At 38.4% G+C, this 21471-nt stretch overlaps 1 protein-coding gene across 1 annotated transcript in view; it reads right to left on the bottom strand.

Annotated features, from left to right (window-relative positions):
- LOC126162953 (protein crossbronx homolog) overlaps positions 1–21165 on the bottom strand; it is an 84621-nt gene extending 63456 nt beyond the window's left edge. Inside the window, exons 1-2 of the mRNA XM_049919788.1 lie at positions 20980–21165; positions 19176–19366 (exon numbers count right to left, since the gene is read on the bottom strand). Coding sequence (XP_049775745.1) covers positions 19176–19366; positions 20980–21003 — 215 coding nt within the window. The 5' untranslated portion in view covers positions 21004–21165. The remainder of the gene's footprint in view (positions 1–19175; positions 19367–20979) is intronic.
- Between the last annotated feature and the right edge of the window lie 306 nt (positions 21166–21471).

The raw sequence follows: 21471 nt of genomic DNA, 5'->3' as shown, positions 1-21471 counted from the left end.
TGAACCCTATTTTTGTTCTACAACAGTCTGAATAGTTGCATACATAACCTAGAAATAGCGACTTGGATGAAAATGGTGAAGATAGGGGTACCTGTGACACTCAGGTTGTGGATAGCTAAGCTATGACTCAATTATATCTCTGTTACATCTACATTCATAGATACATTATGTGAACAGGAATTTTTTTCACAAGACAGTTTTATAAAACGTATTACAAAAACAAGTCTGTAAAGGCAAAGCTACACTTGCAAAATTTACCTATAATAGAACTTTGTCTGGCTAACCTAAACATCTATGTACCCATTATTTACTGCCGAGGCAGCCACAGGCAGATGTTGTGTGTGTGTGTGTGTGTGTGTGTGTGTGTGTGTGTGTGTGTGACAGAGAGAGGGAGGGTGGGAGGGGGTGAGGGAGGGAGGGAGGGAGGGAGGGAGGGAGGGAGGGAGGGAGGGAGGGAGGGAGGGTAGGGAGAGAGAGAGAGAGAGGGAGATAGAGAGAGAGAGAGAGAGAGAGAGAGAGAGAGCTGTGTTTGTGGGAATGTGTGTGTGCAAGCTGTCTATTTCAGAAGACAACCTCCTGGTTGAAAGCTTACATGTTTAGTAGTCTTTCTGTTGCGCCTGTCTGCAACACCTCCTCTAAAAGGTGAGTAGCAATCTATCCCTTTCATAATATTGTCAATGTAAATGTTTTTTTAACAAGCTTGATGCATGTACTTGATAAGCATAACTTTAGACCCTAGTCTATTTGGAACATTGATGGGAGTGGGGTCACCACCACACAAAGACACGGAAGATTGTGGCAAAGAAGGGAGAAAAATAAGTTGGCCAAGATACATTTGCTGCACTAGGTAACCTTACACTGCGCAATAAATGTAGTAGACAATTCTATCCCACCTTGCTTCATTTTTCCTAGGGTCAATAAGGAAGATTGTCACCTAATGTCCTACACTGATGAGCTGTCCAGAGTCCTCAACAAGTGAAGCCACTGTTTCGCCAAAAGTGGAGAGACCTTAACCAAAAGCCTTGGCTCTTTTGATGAAATGCGATAAGAAAAGAGCTAAATTGTCAATTTTAACTTCTATTGGATTGGTGCATTAGTTTGTAGTCTTTTTTCCTAAAGTTTAATAAACACAACAGATAAACATGACAGAGACTTCCTTGAAGGCTGGTTGACACAGAGCAGGAAAGGTGAAAATCTGAGGGGTCACAATCATATGAATAAGGTGGGTGTGGAATGACTTCCCATCCCAACCCATGTATAATTTTTTTGTCAGTCTAGCAGAACATGGGCACGCGTTATCATGGAGTAGCATCACTTTATGCAGTCTTCCTGGTTGATATTCTTGGATTGTGTCTGCAAGATGTTTCAGCTGTTGACAATAAATGTCAGCAGTGATGGTTACACCTCAGTGAAGAATTCTTAGTACGCCACGCAGAAGTTGCTGCTTTGTTTGGATTCAGACATCCCTTTTGTTTTCCTTATGTTGGCATGAAGACACCATTTCTTGTCACCGGTATTGGTATTGGTATGATAGGAATGGTCATTGTTCATGAGCCAATTGATGAAGAGCAAGCAGAGATGCACATGGCCACCAGGGGATTTTTGTAATTTTGGTTTTGAGCATGCGGTACCCACGCATCTGATTTCTGCATCTTTCACATTGCATGCAAATGTTGCACAGTGGTGGAATGTTCACAGTGCATCATATATGCCAGTTCTTGAGTACACTGGTGTAAATCACCATGGATTAATGCATTTAGACAATCTTCATCAAACACTGAAAGTCTTCCTGAATGTGAGAAGTCATTAATGTCGAAACAATCTTCCTTAAAATGAGAAAACCATGTTCTGTCCAATTGCGTTGTCCCCACACACAGTGCAAATGTTTCTGGCTGCCTCCACTGCTGCCATCCCTCTATGGAACTCAAACACAAGAATTTGTCAGAAATGTTTAATTTCTCCACTAGGCACTCCATTTTTTAGCATCCACGGCTCCACTCACTATCTTCAAATGACAAAATGTGTTTCTTTGGAGCCTATGGGCACTCTATGCCATGGTTGCCAGTGCCCACATGACAAAATGTAAATTCAAATAAAAATGACAATCGATAAAGAAACACACAGCAACCGGAATACCAACAGGCAAAACAAAAACTCTATGAACTAATGCACTAGCATAATATTTTACAAAAACTACAAATTGATTAATCTTCCCGCAAAGAAAAAGGAAAAGAAAAGTCAATAAAAAAACTTTGGCCTACACAAAAACTGGAAAAAGTGAAAGGTACTATGTCTCCCACAGAAATCCAAACTGAAGACTTCATCAGAATCATATGAAATAAAATATGACAATCATTCAACAAATAGTACAAGCTCATCCACGGCAGAGAGTAATCAGAATGACAGCGAAAACACAGGAGTGTACAGGGAGCCAGCCTTCAAGGATCGGTTGTTAATAAAATTTTGGGGGGAAAACACGCTAAGTCTGCAAGAAGCATTGCAGACTAATATGTCAGAAATTGTAAAGCAACCCACCAAATGAAGAATCGCACACTACATTTGAATGGCTTCCAACTGAAGACAACACTGTTGTTGATAATGATCAAACAGCAACGATTCTTCAATCTCCATCATCAATACCAAAAACGATCATGTGACTAGTTTCACTTTCATAACTGGTTTTCAAGAACTTGCTGTTTCTTAGAGTTTAAGTTTTTAACATGATAATGTTATTGGCATGAGATTTCCAGCTCAAGTATCACCACCCCCTGGATCAAGTATCCACACAATGGGGACCGTTGAGAGCCATGGCGTAGAGCATTTTTGTAAATGATTTCCTCATGTTTACACATTTTCCAATTCATGCTTTTAAATACACAATTTAATGGCAAAAAATATAAGGTTTCACATGACAGTTTCCATTTTGTTTCAGCATGCACCAAAAAAATAAAAATACTAAAAAACAGAAATGTGGCTCAACTATCCCAATTCTCCACTAACAATATTTTATTTTTGAATGTTCAGTAAAAATGGATCCACCTTAAACAATTGTTATCTAGTAAAAAAAAACACACCCCTGTGCTTTAAATTCAATTAAATGATCATGTATGTGTTTATACCACCACTTTCTGCTCCAAAGAAACTGATGCAGTCAATCAAGCTTACATGCCAAGAATATGAGAAAAGTGAGTACACAAGAAATTTGAAGTTTAAAACTTGATGAGGCTAAATGAATCAAATGGTTGTGGAATCATTCTTTTGATTTTCTTGTGAAGCAGAAGTAAATGACATCTGAGTCACGGAAAGGAGGGGAGAAGAAAATATAAAAGACAAACATTTATGTCTTTCAACAGGGCATGGCCTTAGAGTAAAAAGGGGCCAAGGACACAAGAGAGAGGTCAATGCAGTACACCCTACATCACATAACTGATGGGCCAGTTCAATCAAAGAATGGAACATGACAACTATTTTCAAATCAAGTTCTTGTTGTTGTGGTCTTCAGTCCTGAGACTGGTTTGATGCAGCTCTCCATGCTACTCTATCCTGTGCAAGCTTCTTCATCTCCCAGTACCTGCTGCAACCTACATCCTTCTGCATCTGCTTCGTGTATTCATCTCTTGGTCTCCCCCTACGATTTTTACCCTCCACGCTGCCCTCCAATACTAAATTGGTGATCCCTTGATGCCTCAGAACATGTCCTACCAACCGATCCCTTCTTCTGGTCAAGTTGTGCCACAAACTTCTCTTCTCCCCAATCCTATTCAATACTTCCTCATTAGTTATGTGATCTACCCATCTAATCTTCAGCATTCTTCTGTAGCACCACTATTCTCTTCTTGTCCAAACTATTTACCGTCCATGTTTCACTTCCATACATGGCTACACTCCATACAAATACTTTCAGAAATGACTTCCTGACACTTAAATCTATACTCGATGTTAACAAATTCCTATTCTTCAGAAACGCTTTCCTTGCCATTGCCAGTCTACATTTTATATCCTCTCTACTTTGACCATCATCAGTTATTTTGCTCCCCAAATAGCAAAACTCCTTTACTACTTTAAGTGTCTCATTTCCTAATCTAATACCCTCAACATCACCCGATTTAATTCGACTACATTCCATTATCCTCGTTTTGCTTTTGTTGATGTTCACCTTATATCCTCCCTTCAAGACACCATCCATTCCATTCAACTGCTCTTCCAAGTCCTTTGCTGTCTCTGACAGAATTACAATGTCATCGGCGAACCTCAAAGTTTTTATTTCTTCTCCATGGATTTTAATACCTACTCCGAATTTTTCTTTTGTTTCCTTTACTGCTTGCTCAATATACAGATTGAATAACATTGGGGATAGGCTACAACCCTGTCTTACTCCCTTCCCAACCACTGCTTCCCTTTCATGTCCCTCGACTCTTATAACTGCCACCTGGTTTCTGTACAAATTGTAAATAGCCTTTAGCTCCCTGTATTTTACCCCTGACACCTTTAGAATTTGAAAGAGAGTATTCCAGTCAACATTGTCAAAAGCTTTCTCTAAGTCTACAAATGCTAGAAACGTCGGTTTGCCTTTCCTTAATCTTTCTTCTAAGATAAGTCGTAAGGTCAGAATTGCCTCACGTGTTCCAGTATTTCTACGGAATCCAAACTGATCTTCCCCAAGGTCGGCTTCTACTAGTTTTTCCATTCGTCTGTAAAGAATTCGTGTTAGTATTTTGCAGCTGTGGCTTATTAAACTGATTGTTCAGTAATTTTCACATCTGTCAACACCTACTTTCTTTGGGATTGGAATTATTATATTCTTCTTGAAGTCTGAGGGTATTTCGCCTGTCTCATACATCTTGCTCACCAGATGGCAGAGTTTTGTCAGGACTGGCTCTCCCAAGGCCGTCAGTAGTTCCAATGGAATGTTGTCTACTCCGGGGGCCTTGTTTCGACTCAGGTCTTTCAGTGCTCTGTCAAACTCTTCACACATTATCGTATCTCCCATTTCATCTTGATCTACATCCTCTTCCATTTCCATAATATTGTCCTCAAGTACATCGCTCTTGTATAGACTCTCTATATACTCCTTCCACCTTTCTGCTTTCCCTTCTTTGCTTAGAACTGGGTTTCCATCTGAGATCTTGATGTTCATACAAGTGGTTCTCTTTTCTCCAAAGGTCTCTTTAATTTTCCTGTAGGCAGTATCTATCTTATCCCTAGTGAGATAAGCCTCTACATCCTTACATTTGTCCTCTAGCCATCCCTGCTTAGCCATTTTGCACTTCCTGTCGATCTCATTTTTGAGACGTTTGTATTCCTTTTTGCCTGCTTCATTTACTGCATTTTTATATTTTCTCCTTTCATCAATTAAATTCAATATTTCTTCTGTTACCCAAGGATTTCTACTAGCCCTCGTCTTTTTACCTACTCGATCCTCTGCTGCCTTCACTAATTCATCCCTCAAAGCTACCCATTCTTCTTCTACTGTATTTCTTTCCCCCATTCCTGTCAATTGTTCCCTTATTCTCTCCCTGAAACTCTGTACAACCTCTGGTTCTTTCAGTTTATCCAGGTCCCATCTCCTTAAATTCCCACCTTTTTGCAGTTTCTTCAGTTTTAATCTACAGGTCATAACCAATAGATTGTGGTCAGAGTCCACATCTGCCCCTGGAAATGTCTTACAATTTAAAACCTGGTTCCTAAATCTCTGTCTTACCATTATATAATCTATCTGATACCTTTTAGTATCTCCAGAGTTCTTCCATGTATACAACCTTCTATCATGATTCTTAAACCAAGTGTTAGCTATGATTAAGTTGTGCTCTGTGCAAAATTCTACCAGGTGGCTTCCTCTTTCATTTCTTAGCCCCAACCCATATTGACCTACTACATTTCCTTCTCTCCCTTTTCCTACACTCGAATTCCAGTCACCCATGACTATTAAATTTTCGTCTCCCTTCACTATCTGAATAATTTCTTTTATTTCATCATACATTTCTTCAATTTCTTCGTCATCTGCAGAGCTAGTTGGCATATAAACTTGTACTACTGTAGTAGGTGTGGGCTTCGTATCTACCTTGGCCACAATAATACGATCACTATGCTGTTGGTAGTAGCTTACCCGCAGTCCTATTTTTTTATTCATTATTAAACCTACTCCTGCAATACCCCTATTTGATTTTGTATTTATAACCCTGTATTCACCTGACCAGAAGTCTTGTTCCTCCTGCCACCGAACTTCACTAATTCCCACTATATCTAACTTTAACCTATCCATTTCCATTTTTAAATTTTCTAACCTACCTGCCCGATTAAGGGATCTGACATTCCACGCTCCGATTCGCAGAACGCCAGTTTTCTTTCTCCTGATAACGACATCCTCTTGAGTAGTCCCCACCCGGAGATCCGAATGGGGGACTATTTTACCTCCAGAATATTTTACCCAAGAGGACGCCATCATCATTTGACCATACAGTAAAGTGCATGTCCTCGGGAAAAATTACGGCTGTAGTTTCCCCTTGCTTTCAGCCGTTCGCAGTACCAGCACAGCAATGCCGTTTTGGTTATTGTTACAAGGCCAGATCAGTCAATCATCCAGACTGTTGCCCTTGCAACTACTGAAAAGGCTGCTGCCCCTGTTCAGGAACCACACATTTGTCTGGCCTCTCAACAGATACCCCTCCGTTGTGGTTGTACCTACGGTATGGCTATCTGTATCGCTGAGGCACGCAAGCCTCCCCACCAACGGCAAGGTCCATGGTTCATGGGGGGGTATCTATCAGATAAATGTCTATGTTATAGGGTTTGTATTAATCATACATGTAAAGAAAATCACAGATTAAATGAATCACTGCAGTCAGATATCTCTGATATCCAACCAGAATCATAAAATGTTTAATTTCTAGTAATTAGTTCAATAACTGGCTGTGACCATTTCAATTTTGTGCTGTTCATCACATCCTAGAATGATGAGACTAATCTCCAAAATATTTTATTTATTACTGCAGCAAGAACTTCATAAATAATCCTTATAAACACAGAAACTGTTGCACTCCAGTGTTAAAATAACTTCCTACTCAGATCTCAATTATGAAAAGCACAGAGTGCTACTCACCGTAAAGATGAAACACTGAGTTGCAGACAGGCATAATGAAAAGACTGTTAGCTTTCATATAAAGCCTTCCTCAGGAAAGGAAAAAAACACATAAGACATTTACACATGTAAGCTCACCTCACACGCATATGACCACTATCTCTGGCCACATTGACCAAATTGCAACTGGAAAGTACCAAACGGGAGCAACAATCCGAAGTGAGGCAGGGAAGGGATAGCACGGTATGGATGCGGGAAGACGAATCAGTGCTGTGTGACGGAGCATGCAGGGACTAGAGGTGGCAGATCAAGGCTGCCAGAAGCAGTACCGGAAGCAAGAGAGGCAGTGACACAGCGAAACAGAAAGGAGAGAAGCAGAGACCAGTGAGTGCACTGGCTGAGAGCAACACACAGTGATGGTGATGGGACATGAATTGGGAGGAGGTGATAGGACAGGGGAGCAGAAACTGTTGGGGGACAGTAGGTTACTGCCAGTTACCATCGGGATGATTCCAGGAACGGAGAACATGTTGTAAGGATAAATCCCCTCTGTGCAGTTCACGAAAGCTGGTAGTGGAAAGAAGAATCAAGATGGCTCGTGCTGTGAAGCAGCCACTGAAATCAAACACTTTATTTTCAGCTGCATGTTGGGCAGGGTGGTCTACTTTGCTCTTGGCCACAGTTTGGCAATGGCCATTCATCCCGGTGGACAGCTGCTTGGTAGTCACACAAATGTACAGAGCTGAGCAATGACTGCAGCACAGCTCGTATATGACATTGTTTCACATGTGGCGCAGCCTCTGACGGCTGGAATAGGTAGTGCTAGGTGGTTGGACTAGACAGGTCTAGCACCTGTGTCTTCCATAGCGATATGAGATCCCTGTGGCAAGGGGTTAGGTTTGGGAGTGACGTAGGGATAGACTAGGATGTTGTGGTGGTTGGGCAGGTGATGAAACACCACTTTAGGAGGGATGGGAAGGATCTTGGAGGATGTCCCTCATTTCAGGGCATGTTTATAGATAATCAAACGATACATTCACTTGTTCCAATCCAGGGTGGTATTAGGTGATGGAAGGGGGCACTCCTTTGTAGCTGGTTCTTGGTGGTGGTGGTAGGGTTGGGGATGTGTGGGAACATGGCACAGAAAATATGCTTGCAGACTAGGTTAAGAGGACAGTGCCTGTCTGTGATGGCCTTTGTGAGACTTGCAGCATAGTAGGCAAGGGAGTTCTTGTCACTGCAGATACGTCGTCCCTAGTGGACGGGCTGTATGGGAGGGAGTTTTTGGTGTGAAATGGATGACAGCTGTGTAAAATACAGGTACTGTTTGTGGTTGTGGGTTCATTGTGGACAGAGGTGTGGATGGAGCATGAACAGAGGAGGTCAACGTCCAAGAAGGTGGCACACTAGGTTGAAGAGAACAAGGTGAAGTGGATGGAAGAGGTGGTGTTGAGGCTGTGGATGGATTGATGGTAGGCCACATCATGGAGATATCATCGATGAACTTGAACCAGAATATGGATTTTGGAAGGCTAAGAAGGTTTCATCTAGATGATCCATAAACAGGTTAGCATACAGGGGTGCCATGTGGGTGCCCATAGCTGTGCTGCGGATTTGTTTGTGTACCTTCCTTCAAAGGTGAAATAACATGTGTCAACGTTAGTAAGGTGTATAAGGAATGAAGTAGTGGGTTTGGAGTCTTAAGGATATTGAGTGAGTTAGTATTCACTAGCAGCAAGACCACAGGCATGAGGGATGTCGGTTTATGGGAAGTGGTGTCAAAAGTGATGAGTAGGGATCCAGGAGATAAGGGGGTGGGGATGGTGGAGAGTCGGTGAAGGAAGTGGTGGTATCTTTTATAAGGGAGGCTAGATTTCAGGCAGATGTTGATCAATGAGGGCCAAAATTCTTTCAGTGGACGCATAGTATGAAAATACAATGGGACATCCATGATTATTGGGTTTGTGGATTTTGAGGAGCATGTAGAAGGTGGGTGAGTGGGATGTCATAGGAGTGAGGAGGGAAATAGATTCAAGAGAAAGGTTCTCCGAAGGGCCTAAGGCTTTAAGCAGAGATTGGAGTGTATGTTGGGCTTCTGAGATGTGATCAGTCTGGCATATAATTGGCAGGGGCCTTCTGTCAAGTAGTCACTGCAATTCATAATGACATGAGTGGGACCTTTTTCTGCAGTTAACTTGATTAGGTCAGGATTGTAGATTGTAGATTGTATTTTATTGGTCCTGTTGTCTACATAGCAGCTTATGCATAAGACATTGGACAAGTCAAGTTATAAATATACAGGCTGAAAGTAATTTCAAGGCATACATATTTAAGCTTACAATAATACACTTTACACACAAGTATTTATATAACACATTTCATAAATTTAAATATTCTTCAATGGAATAAAAGCAGTGATGCTGTAAATATGACTTTAGAGATTTTCCAAATGTATTGACCTCAGTGATAGCTTTTATGTTTTCAGGAAGTTTGTTATAAAGCTTAACTCCCATGTGAAAAGTACCTTTTTGGCACAGTGCTGTGCTGATTTGAGTCATATGTAAGTTCCTGTTTTGTCTGGTAAAGTGCTCATGTATATCACAGTTTTTTTGTAGCCTCTGGTCCTTGCCTATTACATTTAATTTAAAGAACAAAAGGGTTTCCATAATGTATACGCACGGTAATGGGGGAATACCAGATTTCTTAAACAGGGGTTTACAAGAGTCTCTAGGCTTGCACCCAAACAAGATTCTAATGGCCCTTTTTTGTAGTTTAAAAGTGCTATTAGCTATTTTAGAGTTTCCCCAGAAGGTGACCCCATATCTAAGACGAGAATGAAAGTACGCATGATATGCATTCAATACTGTTTTCTCACTACAGCATGATTTTAATGAACAAAGAAGATAACATGTTTTGCTCAGTTCTGCATTGAGACATTCAATATGCTTATTCCATCTGATGTTACTCTGCAGCCAAAGTCCTAAGAATTTGGTTTCAGTACTGTTACCAACTGGTTCGTCATTGATAGAGACTGATGGGATAAACATATCCTTGTTAGGAACATTGTGGAATTTTAGAGCAACGGTTTTCTTACTGTTTATTACAAGCTGATTACTCTGTGCCCAGCTGCTAAGTTGTTTCGTGACCGTGTTTACTGACTGCTGTAACTGTTCATCGTCGTCTCCTTTTAGTAGAATCATGGTGTCATCTGCAAATATGATTGATTTGTGTGCATCAATATTTAAGCTTAGATCATTTATGTACAGAAGAAACAGAAGGGGTCCCAATACGGATCCTTGGGGTACACCACATTTTATTTGTTTATAGTCAGATAAGTGATTAGATACAGTTTTTAGTTCAATATTTGTGTGCTTGACGCACACTGCCTGCATACGATTTGTCAGGAAGGAACTGATCCACTTGTTGGACAGACCTCGAATACCATATCTTTCTAGCTTTGATAGCAGAATTTTATGGTCCACCATGTCAAAAGCTTTTGACAAGTCAATAAAGACTCCTATTGTTTCCTGTTTTTTGTCCAACAGGTTTAGGATGGAATTGATGCACTCATAGACAGCAGTTGTCGTTGACCTCTTATTTCTGAATCCATGTTGTTCATTACATAGGATGTTGTTTTTATTTATAAATTTCATAAGTTTCTCATACATAACTTTTTCCAGTACTTTAGAGATGCAGGAGGAAATTGTGATGGGTCTGTAGTTATTTACATTGTCTTTATCCCCTTTTTTAAATACAGGAATAACTTTTGATGTTTTTACCACATCAGGGAAAGTGCCTGCCTGAAGTGAGCAGTCGCATAAATGTGTGAGTACTTCAATTAGGTTTGATGCGCTCTTCTTTAACATTGTTGCAGGTATACCATCAATACCTGCCGATTTGGAATTTTTTAGTCCTTTTATTGCTTTAGCTACTTCATCTTGTGAAACAGAACTGATGTACATTGTTCTGAGGTTTTGTATGGGTGTTCTTTCTTCTGCTGAAAGGTTGGTGTTATTAGGAGGGATGTGGGGAAGGATGGTGGGGTGAGACTGGGGGTGAGGATTTCCTGGAAGATGACCAGAGGGTGGTTAAATGGAAGGTTAGGAGGAACACAGTTGGATGGTGATGTGAACTTGGAGAGGAAGAGTTAAGTGTTAGGATTATGTTGGATTTGGTTGAAAGGATTGGTGGCAAAAAAGTATTTCAACTGCAGGGATTGGGAGAAGGAGACTAGGTCTTTGACAATTCCAACATGGTTAGTTTTGGGTGTAGGCCTAAAGGTGAGGCTTTTGGATACAACTGAAACTTCTGTGGAGTTGAAGATTTTGGCAGGGATGTTAACAACAGTGTTCTCGGATTGTTTCAGCTCTGAAGTGTTGGCAGGGAGTTTTGGGCAAATTGAAACTGTCAGCTAGGCAGGGTCTGGGTGTTATGAAGGACTGACGAGGAGGTACACTTTGGGTAGGACAGGGGTTGGATAATGGTGCCCCAAGGTGGCAGCAGGATGTCAGCAGGTTGGATAACTTTTGGAGGTGGTGGCTGGAATGCTCTTCCACATTCTGTAGAGCAAGGGCTTCAAATCCAGAGATTTAATTTCAGCCATTCCATGTCAATTCAACACACTTTAAACAAACATTTTTACCTCACTACTTCATATTTTGCTAAAATTTCGTATATTCATAGCAAGTGCTGAGATTAAGAAAAATACCATGTTTTACGGACTATAAGACGCACTTTTTTCTTTGAAAAATTGCCTCCAAAATTCATGTGCATCTTATACTCAAGATTAACACAAAAATGCCCAGTGTTTGATTTAAAATTCCTGCCAGTCTTAACAATGGCCACACATCCCATGTGGTGGGAAACCTATATATATCTTGCAACATTGGATTCAACTGGCAGCATCAGTGCACTGATGTGATGACCCTGAGCTGCGGTGATTCACAAGCTTGCCAACACTGTCTCCCTCCCACCACATCATCGCAAAACCAGAACACTGGCCTAGCCTTTGATGCGTCATTCAAGTTTATGGTGTTAGTGGACAGGAACTGAAAGCTCTTTGTGTTATCAGCAACAGTACAACATCTTTGTTGGTAGCTAGTTTCATACTGGAATAAAATAAAAGGCACTCAAATGATGCAGGCTATAAACTAAAAGTAGTAGCACATGCAGAAGAAGATGGAATCGGAGCAGCTGAGCAGCATTTTCACCCACCATCAACAGAAAAGAAGATTAACAATTGGGAAGTTAGTAAAGAAGCACTGAAAAAATGAGGAAGACTAAATGGGCAAATAGAGGGCTGAATGCACTATGGCCAAAATTAGAAAATGACGTAATGAAATGGATTCAAAGACAATGTAAAAATGGCACTGGATTTAATGTAAACAGATTAATATATACACTCGTAAGCTAGTTCTACAGAGGAACTTAACAGACTTGAAGGGTGGAGTTGGTCGGTGCTACGGGTTTATGAAATGTTGTGGACTTCCCATGTGAGCGAAAACCAAAATATCTCAGAGAATGCCACAAGAGTATGATGAGAAAATATTATCTTTCCATCGCTTTATTATCCAACACTGATAGAAAACCAGTGTGGAACTAAGCCAAATAGCAAATATGGATGAAACTCCTCTGATGTTTCATGTAACGAGTAACAGAATGGTTGCCACAAAAGGCACTAAAACTGTAACTATACAAACAAGTGAACATGGAAAAATGCAGTACACTGTTGTCCTTTCATGTCGTGCTGACAGTACTAAACCTAATCCAATGATCATTTTCAAATGCAAAACAATGGCAAAACTTCCTTAAATACTGTAAGTGATGGTGTTCACATACATGAAAAGGGTTGGATGGATGAGGCTGGTATGAAATTACAGATTAACAGAGTGTGGGAAAGAAGGAAAGGTGCTTTATTGAAGAGGTCTCTTCTTGTGCTAGATCAGTTTAGTAGTCATTTGAAAAATTCTGAGAAAGAGAAGTTGAGACAGGGAAATACAGAGCTTTCTGTTATTCTGGGAGGACTTACTTCACAACTGCAACCAAATGATGTCTCAATAGACAAAAAATTTAATGCATATACGAGAAAGGAATGGAACATGTGGATGATAGATGAAACTCAACATGAATTCACCCCAAAGGATGTTTTAAAATGACTGACAAACAAGTGTGTCAGTGGATAAAACAGTCGTCATCTTGAGTGGGAGAAGACAATATTGTTAAATCTTTGAAGAAGTGCGGCATAAGTAATGCTCTCATTGGCAGTGAAGAAGATCTTATATATGAAGATGACAGTGATGAGGAGGAGGAGATGAAAGTTCAGATGACAATTTTCAGGAATTTTAAAGGTCTGTTCAGTTTTATAAACTAATAATACTTTAGTGTGGCCTTGCAGTTGAATAATAAAAAAGGTAACTTTTTTAAATTTCTTTAAAATTATGGTGTATCTTATAGTGTATAAAATATGGTATGAAATTTCAATTTTTTTTCTCAAAAGATTTACGAAATATGGCTAAGGAAAATTTTCAAAAAATGGCCAAAAAAGTGTGAATTGGAATTGTCCTAGTTGAGTTACAGAGATGGGGAAGGTGTCATTGTGGATCACTTTTTATGGTTCACATGGCCGGCCATTTTTTTATGCTCTTTCCAGTGATATACAACTCAATATAGGTTCTAATTACGAAAATACTTTTCAAAATACAAATTAAAATTTTGGTTTAATTTTTTTCCAAAAACACATAATTTAAAATTTTCAAAATATTTCCATACATACCTGCAAATCATATTGCAAAATATAAATAAGGGATGATGATGGGTTCACTGTAAAAAATATATTCCTGACTTCTTTCTCCACTAATAGCCCTGTCTGACCAAACCTACCTTTGACAAATAGGAATTTAATTAAAATATACAAAGAGGTAAGCAAAAATATTAGAAATATCAAATTCTTAAAACAAAAACAATTAGTATATTCTATAATTAAATTAAGTTTACTTCCATTATATACAATTCCAACTGATAGCTTATTAACTGGCGAAACAAAAATCTTGGACATGGAACCTATAACTACATATTTAAATAAGATATGAAAAAAGTGCAAGTACTGATGTAATAGTTCTGGTCCAAAAATATTAATCAATATGTACATTCCATTTCCACAGACTTGAGCCAATATATGCATGCTGGGCAAGTTCACTTGCCGTCTGTACAATCATACATGACTAGAGCCTTTGCTGAGAGGAACTGTTCTGTATTGTTTCCTTCTAAGGTGAATAATGAAACTATTTATATTATTGGTCCTAAGCCATTGCAGTGCAGCACAGTATTAATGTAAAGTAGTTATTACATTGAACAATTTTTTATCTAATATGTTTTATTGTGCCACAGTATTAATGTAAAGCAGTTATTACACTACATTTAACAATTATTTATCTAATAAGTTTTATTGGAACTGTCTTAACAGTTCATTTGCAAGTAAACTGAAGGAGTGTTTTTAATTGGTCTTTCTATCAACATGGAACCTAGTAAAAAGTGCAGTGCTGTAAGAGCACAGTGTTGTAATCCACTGAATAAATAAAATCATTTTATTAGAGACAGGAAAAACTGAAATGTAACAGTGTGGATGTCCAAGCTATTTCCACAAATATCTAATGGCCCCATGATTTGTGATAAATGTACGAAAGATGTAACCAAGCTGAAAAATACAGAGCCAATAAGCGATAAAAATGCTGAAGTTGAAGTTTATTCTGGATCAGAGGTAATCATCCCAGTCAAAGATCCAGACTTCACTATAACTTCAATCATTACTCAAATCCAGAGGCGAGGTACTGGCGGAAGTAAAGCTGTGAGGGCGGTGCGTGAGTCGTGCTTGGGTAGTTCAGTTGGTAGAGCACTTGCCCGCGAAAGGCAAAGGTCCCGTGTTCGAGTCTCGGCCCAGCACACAGTTTTAATCTGCCAGGAAGTTTCGTTACTCAAACGTTTGACACACTGTGACGAACAAGCTGGAACCTTTTTATTTCCTCTCTTGTTTTGCCATCTGCCTCCTTAAATTCATTTTTTATTTTTGAATAATTACCATTAACATATGTAAGAATAAACTGCATTTTCATAAAAGAAAAAGGCTGGCCCTCAGTTTTACAGAATACAGCACCAGGTCTAATTTTGTGCTAAGTTTCATGTATGTAATTAATTTCCTGATTTACTTTGACTATTCCTAGTTAATATCTTTCATTATAGGGTGAAATCAGTAACTGTTCCGTGACTTAGATTCTACGGTTGACTTATAAAAAAATATAAATTCTGTAATAATGATAAACATTTGGAAAAAGAATCACTGGGATTCTTAAAGTATTTATATGACTCTATTCGAAAACATGTTAGCAAAGCCAGCTCTTAATTAATTCCAAAGTAATTGCCAGTTTGGTCAAAAATATTGTTTGTGTTACTATCTGTTAATTTCATGATTTAAACAAATAATTCGGCTTAACCCTCGTGGTAGAAGAAACTGTTAAAAAGAACCAATTTTTCGATGTATTCAGTTACTTTAATGAGTGATGTTTTAATTGTAATTTCTGTAAATTATACACCAAACAATCTACAGTCTCAGTACCTATTATTGTGATGTTATATAAAGGCCCAATTTTTGGGCTCGAGACAGTCAATGCATGGCCAAGTTTCAGACAAGAAACGTGTTGGTCAGAACAACAACAATGCATCAACTTCACCATGAAATAAGTGTAACAAAAATAGGCCGTGTGTTAATACAGTATATAAAATGGAAATGTCGTGTGGCTAGGGCCTCCCGGCAGGTAGACCATTCGCCTGGTCCAAGTCTTTTGAGTTGACGTCACTTCGGCAACTTGCATGTCAATGGGGATGAAATGACGATGATAAAGACAACAAAACACCCAGTCCCTGAGCAGAGAAAATCTCCGACGCAGCCGGGAATCGAACCCGGGCCGTCAGGCATGACATTCCATCGCGCTGACTTGAAAGACTGAACTGTGTGGATAGGTTTTACTGTTCATAGATTTTCAACAGTAAACTATTATAGCAACATGCTGATCTATGCCTGCAAACTATTAATGAAGCTTATCAAAATTTGCCAATAGTTAACTTGCCATATAACTGTGTAATATTGGGGGTACATGAACAGTGAAAGTAAAGAACTATGAAGCAAAAATGTGCGCCTATTGGCTACATCATTTATAGTAGTCAGTGTTGACCCCCATTTTTCAACCAGTATAACAACGCAGTACAGTGACACCGAGGACAATCAACGAAGAAATAAAGCAGGCGAACATCACTTCAAGAACTATGTGAGTCCCCAATTGATAAGAAAAAAATAATGTCAAAGCAGTATACCAAATTAAAAGTGAAAAAATTCTCTTTGGCAATGAAACATTAACTATATGTTGCTGCTGAAACTTCATCAGATAATGATACCAATGTCAATGAAAGTGTTCTCTAAAATCTCAAAACTAATGTTTTTACTCCTGCAAGTAGGCTACAAAGTTAACGATTCTCACAAGTTTACCCAAAAAGCAGAATATCAGGAATATAATGAGCAAATTTCATGCTCTTAATTACATTGTTTACCATTTTGAAAGAAAAGGGGTTTATGAAAGGTCTGAACCGAAAATCAGTGAAATGTTTACCCATAGATACTATCAAAACTGTACATTCCTGTTATGAAAATGAAGTTACCCGTGCAAAGCCAGGTATTAAAGATTGCATGACTGTTACAGAACCAAGTGGAAGTAAAACAAAAATATCAAAAAGACTTATTTTGTGTAACATTAAAGAAGCTTACAACCATTTTAAAGAGAAGTTTCCTAACATAAAAATAGGTTTCTCTAAATTTGCTGAGTTGAGACAAAACATTGTGTATTAGCTGGACACGATGGCATACTCTCCGTCTGTGTGTGCACAACTCACCAACACATAATATTAATGAAAGAAAATGCCAAACTAAATACAGTAACAAATGGCAGCTTAAAAAATTACGAGGAATGCATTGCAAAACTGATTTTCAACCCATCATCAATTGGTTGCAACGAGGTAAAATGCAAATATTGCCTAGGAGAAACTATAATACATAAAACTTTACAAGACTCCTTTGATGAAACTTTAATTGAATGAATTCAGGTCCACCAGTGGGTGTCAGCTGACTGTTGCAATATGGAAATTGTACAGAAAACTTCCAAAGACTTTATCGATTTATTCTGTACTAAGATGTCTTCTTCAGTTTAACATTTCTTCACTGCCACACAACAAAGCTTAAGTCCACAGAAGAAAATCTTAATGGGTTGGAATTTGCTGTTACTGTGATTTTTTTTCAGAAAATTGTAGTATAGTTCTATAGGACAAACCTCAGAGTGGCCACTGAACAAGATAACAGGTTATTACAAAACCTTTTGTTATATATTAGAAGCAACAAGAAAAAATTGAGCATGTGAGCTTTGTCATTGTTTCTGACTACCTAGAGCACAATACAGCTGCCGCTTATAGCTTTCAAAAAAAGCTAACTTTGTACCTAACAAATAAATTTCAAAAACTTCCAAAAAAGATTTACTTTTTTGTCACTCAATACAAAAACAAGAAACGCTTCCTGAACCTTTGCCTTCATGAGGAATACTTCCAACCAACGGAAAAGACGTGATGGCGTAGGGGGTTCCGTTAAAAGACAGACAGCTCATGAAAGTTTGCAAAGGCCATACCACAACCATATCCAAACCTCATGAGATCTATTTGAGTGGGCAGTAGCTAACATAACAAAAACAGATTTTGCCTTTTCCACTCCATAACATTACAATAATTCAGAAATGTTCTTAAAAAGCCAGTCTGAAGAAATGTTGACAATCAAAGGAAGACAGAAATCTGATGCAATCATTACCAACACATCAACAAAATTATTAGCGGAACACTTCTCAAATGATGTGCAGGGTTGTACATTTTAATTAAATTCCTGAATGAAATGTAACAATATTGTGAAAAGGAAAGTTGCCACTAACCATATAGCAGAGATGCTGAGTCGCAGATAGGAATAACAAAAACACGGTCACAAATTTGTGATACTCTTCTTTCTTTGTTGTGCCTATCTGCAACTCAGTATCTCCACCATATAGTTAGCGGCAACTTTCTTTTTTATAGTATTGTTAATTAAATTCCTATTTGTTACAGGTAGGTTTGATCAAAATGGGGCTATTAATGAAAAACAAGAGTCAAGATTTTTTTTTTATCGCATACTTATATTTTCCCTTGTGATTTACAACGGTACTAAGTACTTGTGGACAAATTTAGAAAATTTTAAATTATGTACTCTTTGAAAAAAAATTACATCAAAATATCAATTTGTATTTCTTTTAAATTCATAATTAGAACCTATGTTGTAATGTATATCAGAGCATAAGAATGGTGACACCTTTACCAGCTTTCTAGCTCAATTACGACAGTTCCCATTCAAGATTTTTTGGCCAGTTTTTGAAACATTTACATAACCATATCTCAGAAATGGCTTGAGATAAAAAAATGAAATTTAGTATTATTTTTAGTCTCAGCACACACTATGAGTATACTCAGTTTTAGTAAAATCTAAAATGGTGAGGTAAATTGGGTGGGTTGATTTACACTGAATGGCCACTTATATAACAAGCATGCACAGTAGCAGTATCTTGCTGAGGAAGCAGAGGTGATTCTGGGATGCCTGTGCCATGGAGATGTGTTTTGGCAGTAACAGGCTTGTGAGAGTCTGGGACTGGCAGAACCTGGAAGGTGTAGATAAGTGTGGAAGGAGGGGTGGGATCCAGACAAAGGAAATTTTATGTTTAGGCCATTAGGTGACATTCCATGGTTGAGGAAGTATTTCAGAAACAGCGTGTTGGACTGGGTTTTAGGCAGGGAAAGGAAAATTTTTCTGAACTGGTGCAGAAAGATGGAGCAGGGGTCCATTGTGGCAGATGTGGTTCTTGGGAAACGGGAAATGACACAGGAAAAGGGCAAATTAAGGTGTTAGGTGGTTGTGAGGGGATCTGGATAACAGAAAAATATGCATACAAATATGTAAAAATATGTGCAAACAAATATGTAAGAAACTTACTATTCAGATATAATGCAGTACTCCTGTTGAAACTGACTGTACACCTTTTGATTGCCGCAGTTTATAATAGGCCTGTCAATCATTTTTGCTGACATGCTGAGTTGAGAATCTGCACTAGGATCCGATGGTAGCACCTTCCTGAATGATCCTTGTCGTTTAAAGGAGTCGCTTCCATCAGCATTTGAGCTGACCTGCATATTTTGTACAAACTAATTACTTTCTTGTTTCTCAAACATTACCAAATGAAAAAATATTAACTGAAAACTTCTTATTACAAAAAGTAGCCTACTATTATAGTAGGTACATTACAGAGAAAAGTCAGTTTGAATAGATTCACACTGAAAACCATATTACACAGTTGCAGCAAATTATGAAAGACACTCCAGAAATAGCAAATTTAGCATCACTGAATGTACTGGAAATAAGAAGCTGCACTTGGCAAGCCACAGATGCTGGAACAGACAGACAATTAACAATCTAAATAAGAGACTTCAATAAACTGGAATTATTGATTGAGATTATCACTAACTTCGGAAGCACACATTATAATCGGGGCACATATGGATTTCCACCTTATCCTTGGTGACATTCCAGTCTTAACCTTCAAAGAGCCTTATTTTATGCAAACCAGTCTTCCAATCTGCCAGACTGCAAACTTTTCACATCAAGAATCAATTAACTGTGACTTATTATAATGAATGGCATTTTTCAATAGTTAAACTGATAGGATATCAGGTTGAGTTATCTTGATATGAACTGTCCATTGTTTTCCCCAAATAATTTCAGTCAATTGCTGGAGAGGTTTCTACTCTAACAGCTCACAGCTTTCGTATTTCCTGACCATAACCTCACTTAGCACACTGTTACTGTTTAGTATACAATAATAATTTTTAAACTTGCAACTTGTTCCAATATTGGTCCTAGGTCTATGGAATACAAAATAAAGTACCCCACATGAATGAATTAATTTAATTATTCTTTATTCTTAGAACCATGGCAGGCTCCCCCTCCTCCCCAAAACATGCCCATTTGATTATGTTGTGTTGTTGAGAATTATATGAACGACCACAAAGCACTGCTGACATATACAAAACAGGCATCATTTATATATTTACATTCTTAGCGATTTTGTATAAGATCTATTTTTTTTAAATGGCGACAAGAGGAATTTATTACTTCTGGATTTGAAATGCAGTCTTCATGAACCGTAATTATCAGTGTCACTGCTAGCAGATAAGTAAGAAAATTAGTACGATTTTTCTATTAGGCACAAACAATAATAACTAACTTAATGTTAAATCTGAGAACCCTCTCTCTTTAAGTTGATATAACTACATTATCCAGCAGAGAAAAATCTGTTTAAATAACAAAGCACCTTGCCAGTCACCCCGATTAAAGGCATTAAATGATTTATTTATTTATTTTTGAAAAAGGAACCACTGTCAAGGAATACGGGATAGTTTCAAAATAACAACATTAAATTTTAAGTTTATGTAGCTACTAAAGTAAGTAAGAGGTTCTGGTTTTCGACAGAAGACTAATTCAGAACTATCAATAGCCTTTCAATCTACCATAAGCTTTGGACGATGCTGTCAAAACAAAAACTGGGTTATACTCAGTAATTTGGGTAAAGTTGCGAAACAATTACAGCGTTAAATTCTCAGTATATGTGGTTGCCAGAGTAATTAAATGAGTTTTGGTTTCCACGGAAAACTTATTTCAGAGCTAGCAATAGTCTTTCAACTTACCATAATCTTAACTTCTTCATGCAAAACCATAATCATAATTTGACTTCGAGATTTACCTTCTCAGCCTGCTGTGACGCCATCCGCTGCTATGAATATCCTTTTTCTATACATTCATTGATTGTACACAATTCGGCTGTATCACAATAACTGAGAAAATGTAGAAAAAACATTATTTTGATTCTCTGTCATTGCCGCCCAACACTATGTATACAAAACAAATGTAGCACAGATGAGTCATAGATAACTCTCATAACATGAGTTGCGTGATGATTAGAATCTATGGAAATGCTCTGGCAAAGTCCACTGGTTCATATGCAGCCCAAAGTCTGCGCAGATTTATGAGCTAGCAAAAAATCGCACCAAATGTGTTTTCATGCGACGCAAGTTCCAATTTACTGCTCGCCGACCATCCGTCGGCCTAGAAAATAAATTTCAGCAGCAAGTGACTAGGCTGTTGCATTCCCAGAGTTTATTTCATTTATTCAAAAATTGACAGTGGAGTAAATTCTGATGTGACCTATGTTCGAAACCTGTGTTGCAAAATAAGA

Source organism: Schistocerca cancellata, chromosome 2 (assembly GCF_023864275.1).
Source record: "Schistocerca cancellata isolate TAMUIC-IGC-003103 chromosome 2, iqSchCanc2.1, whole genome shotgun sequence".
Classification (NCBI taxonomy): Eukaryota; Metazoa; Arthropoda; class Insecta; order Orthoptera; family Acrididae; genus Schistocerca; species Schistocerca cancellata.
The sequence above is the reverse complement of the archived record's forward strand: the minus strand, read 5'-3'. Positions and strand labels throughout refer to the sequence as shown.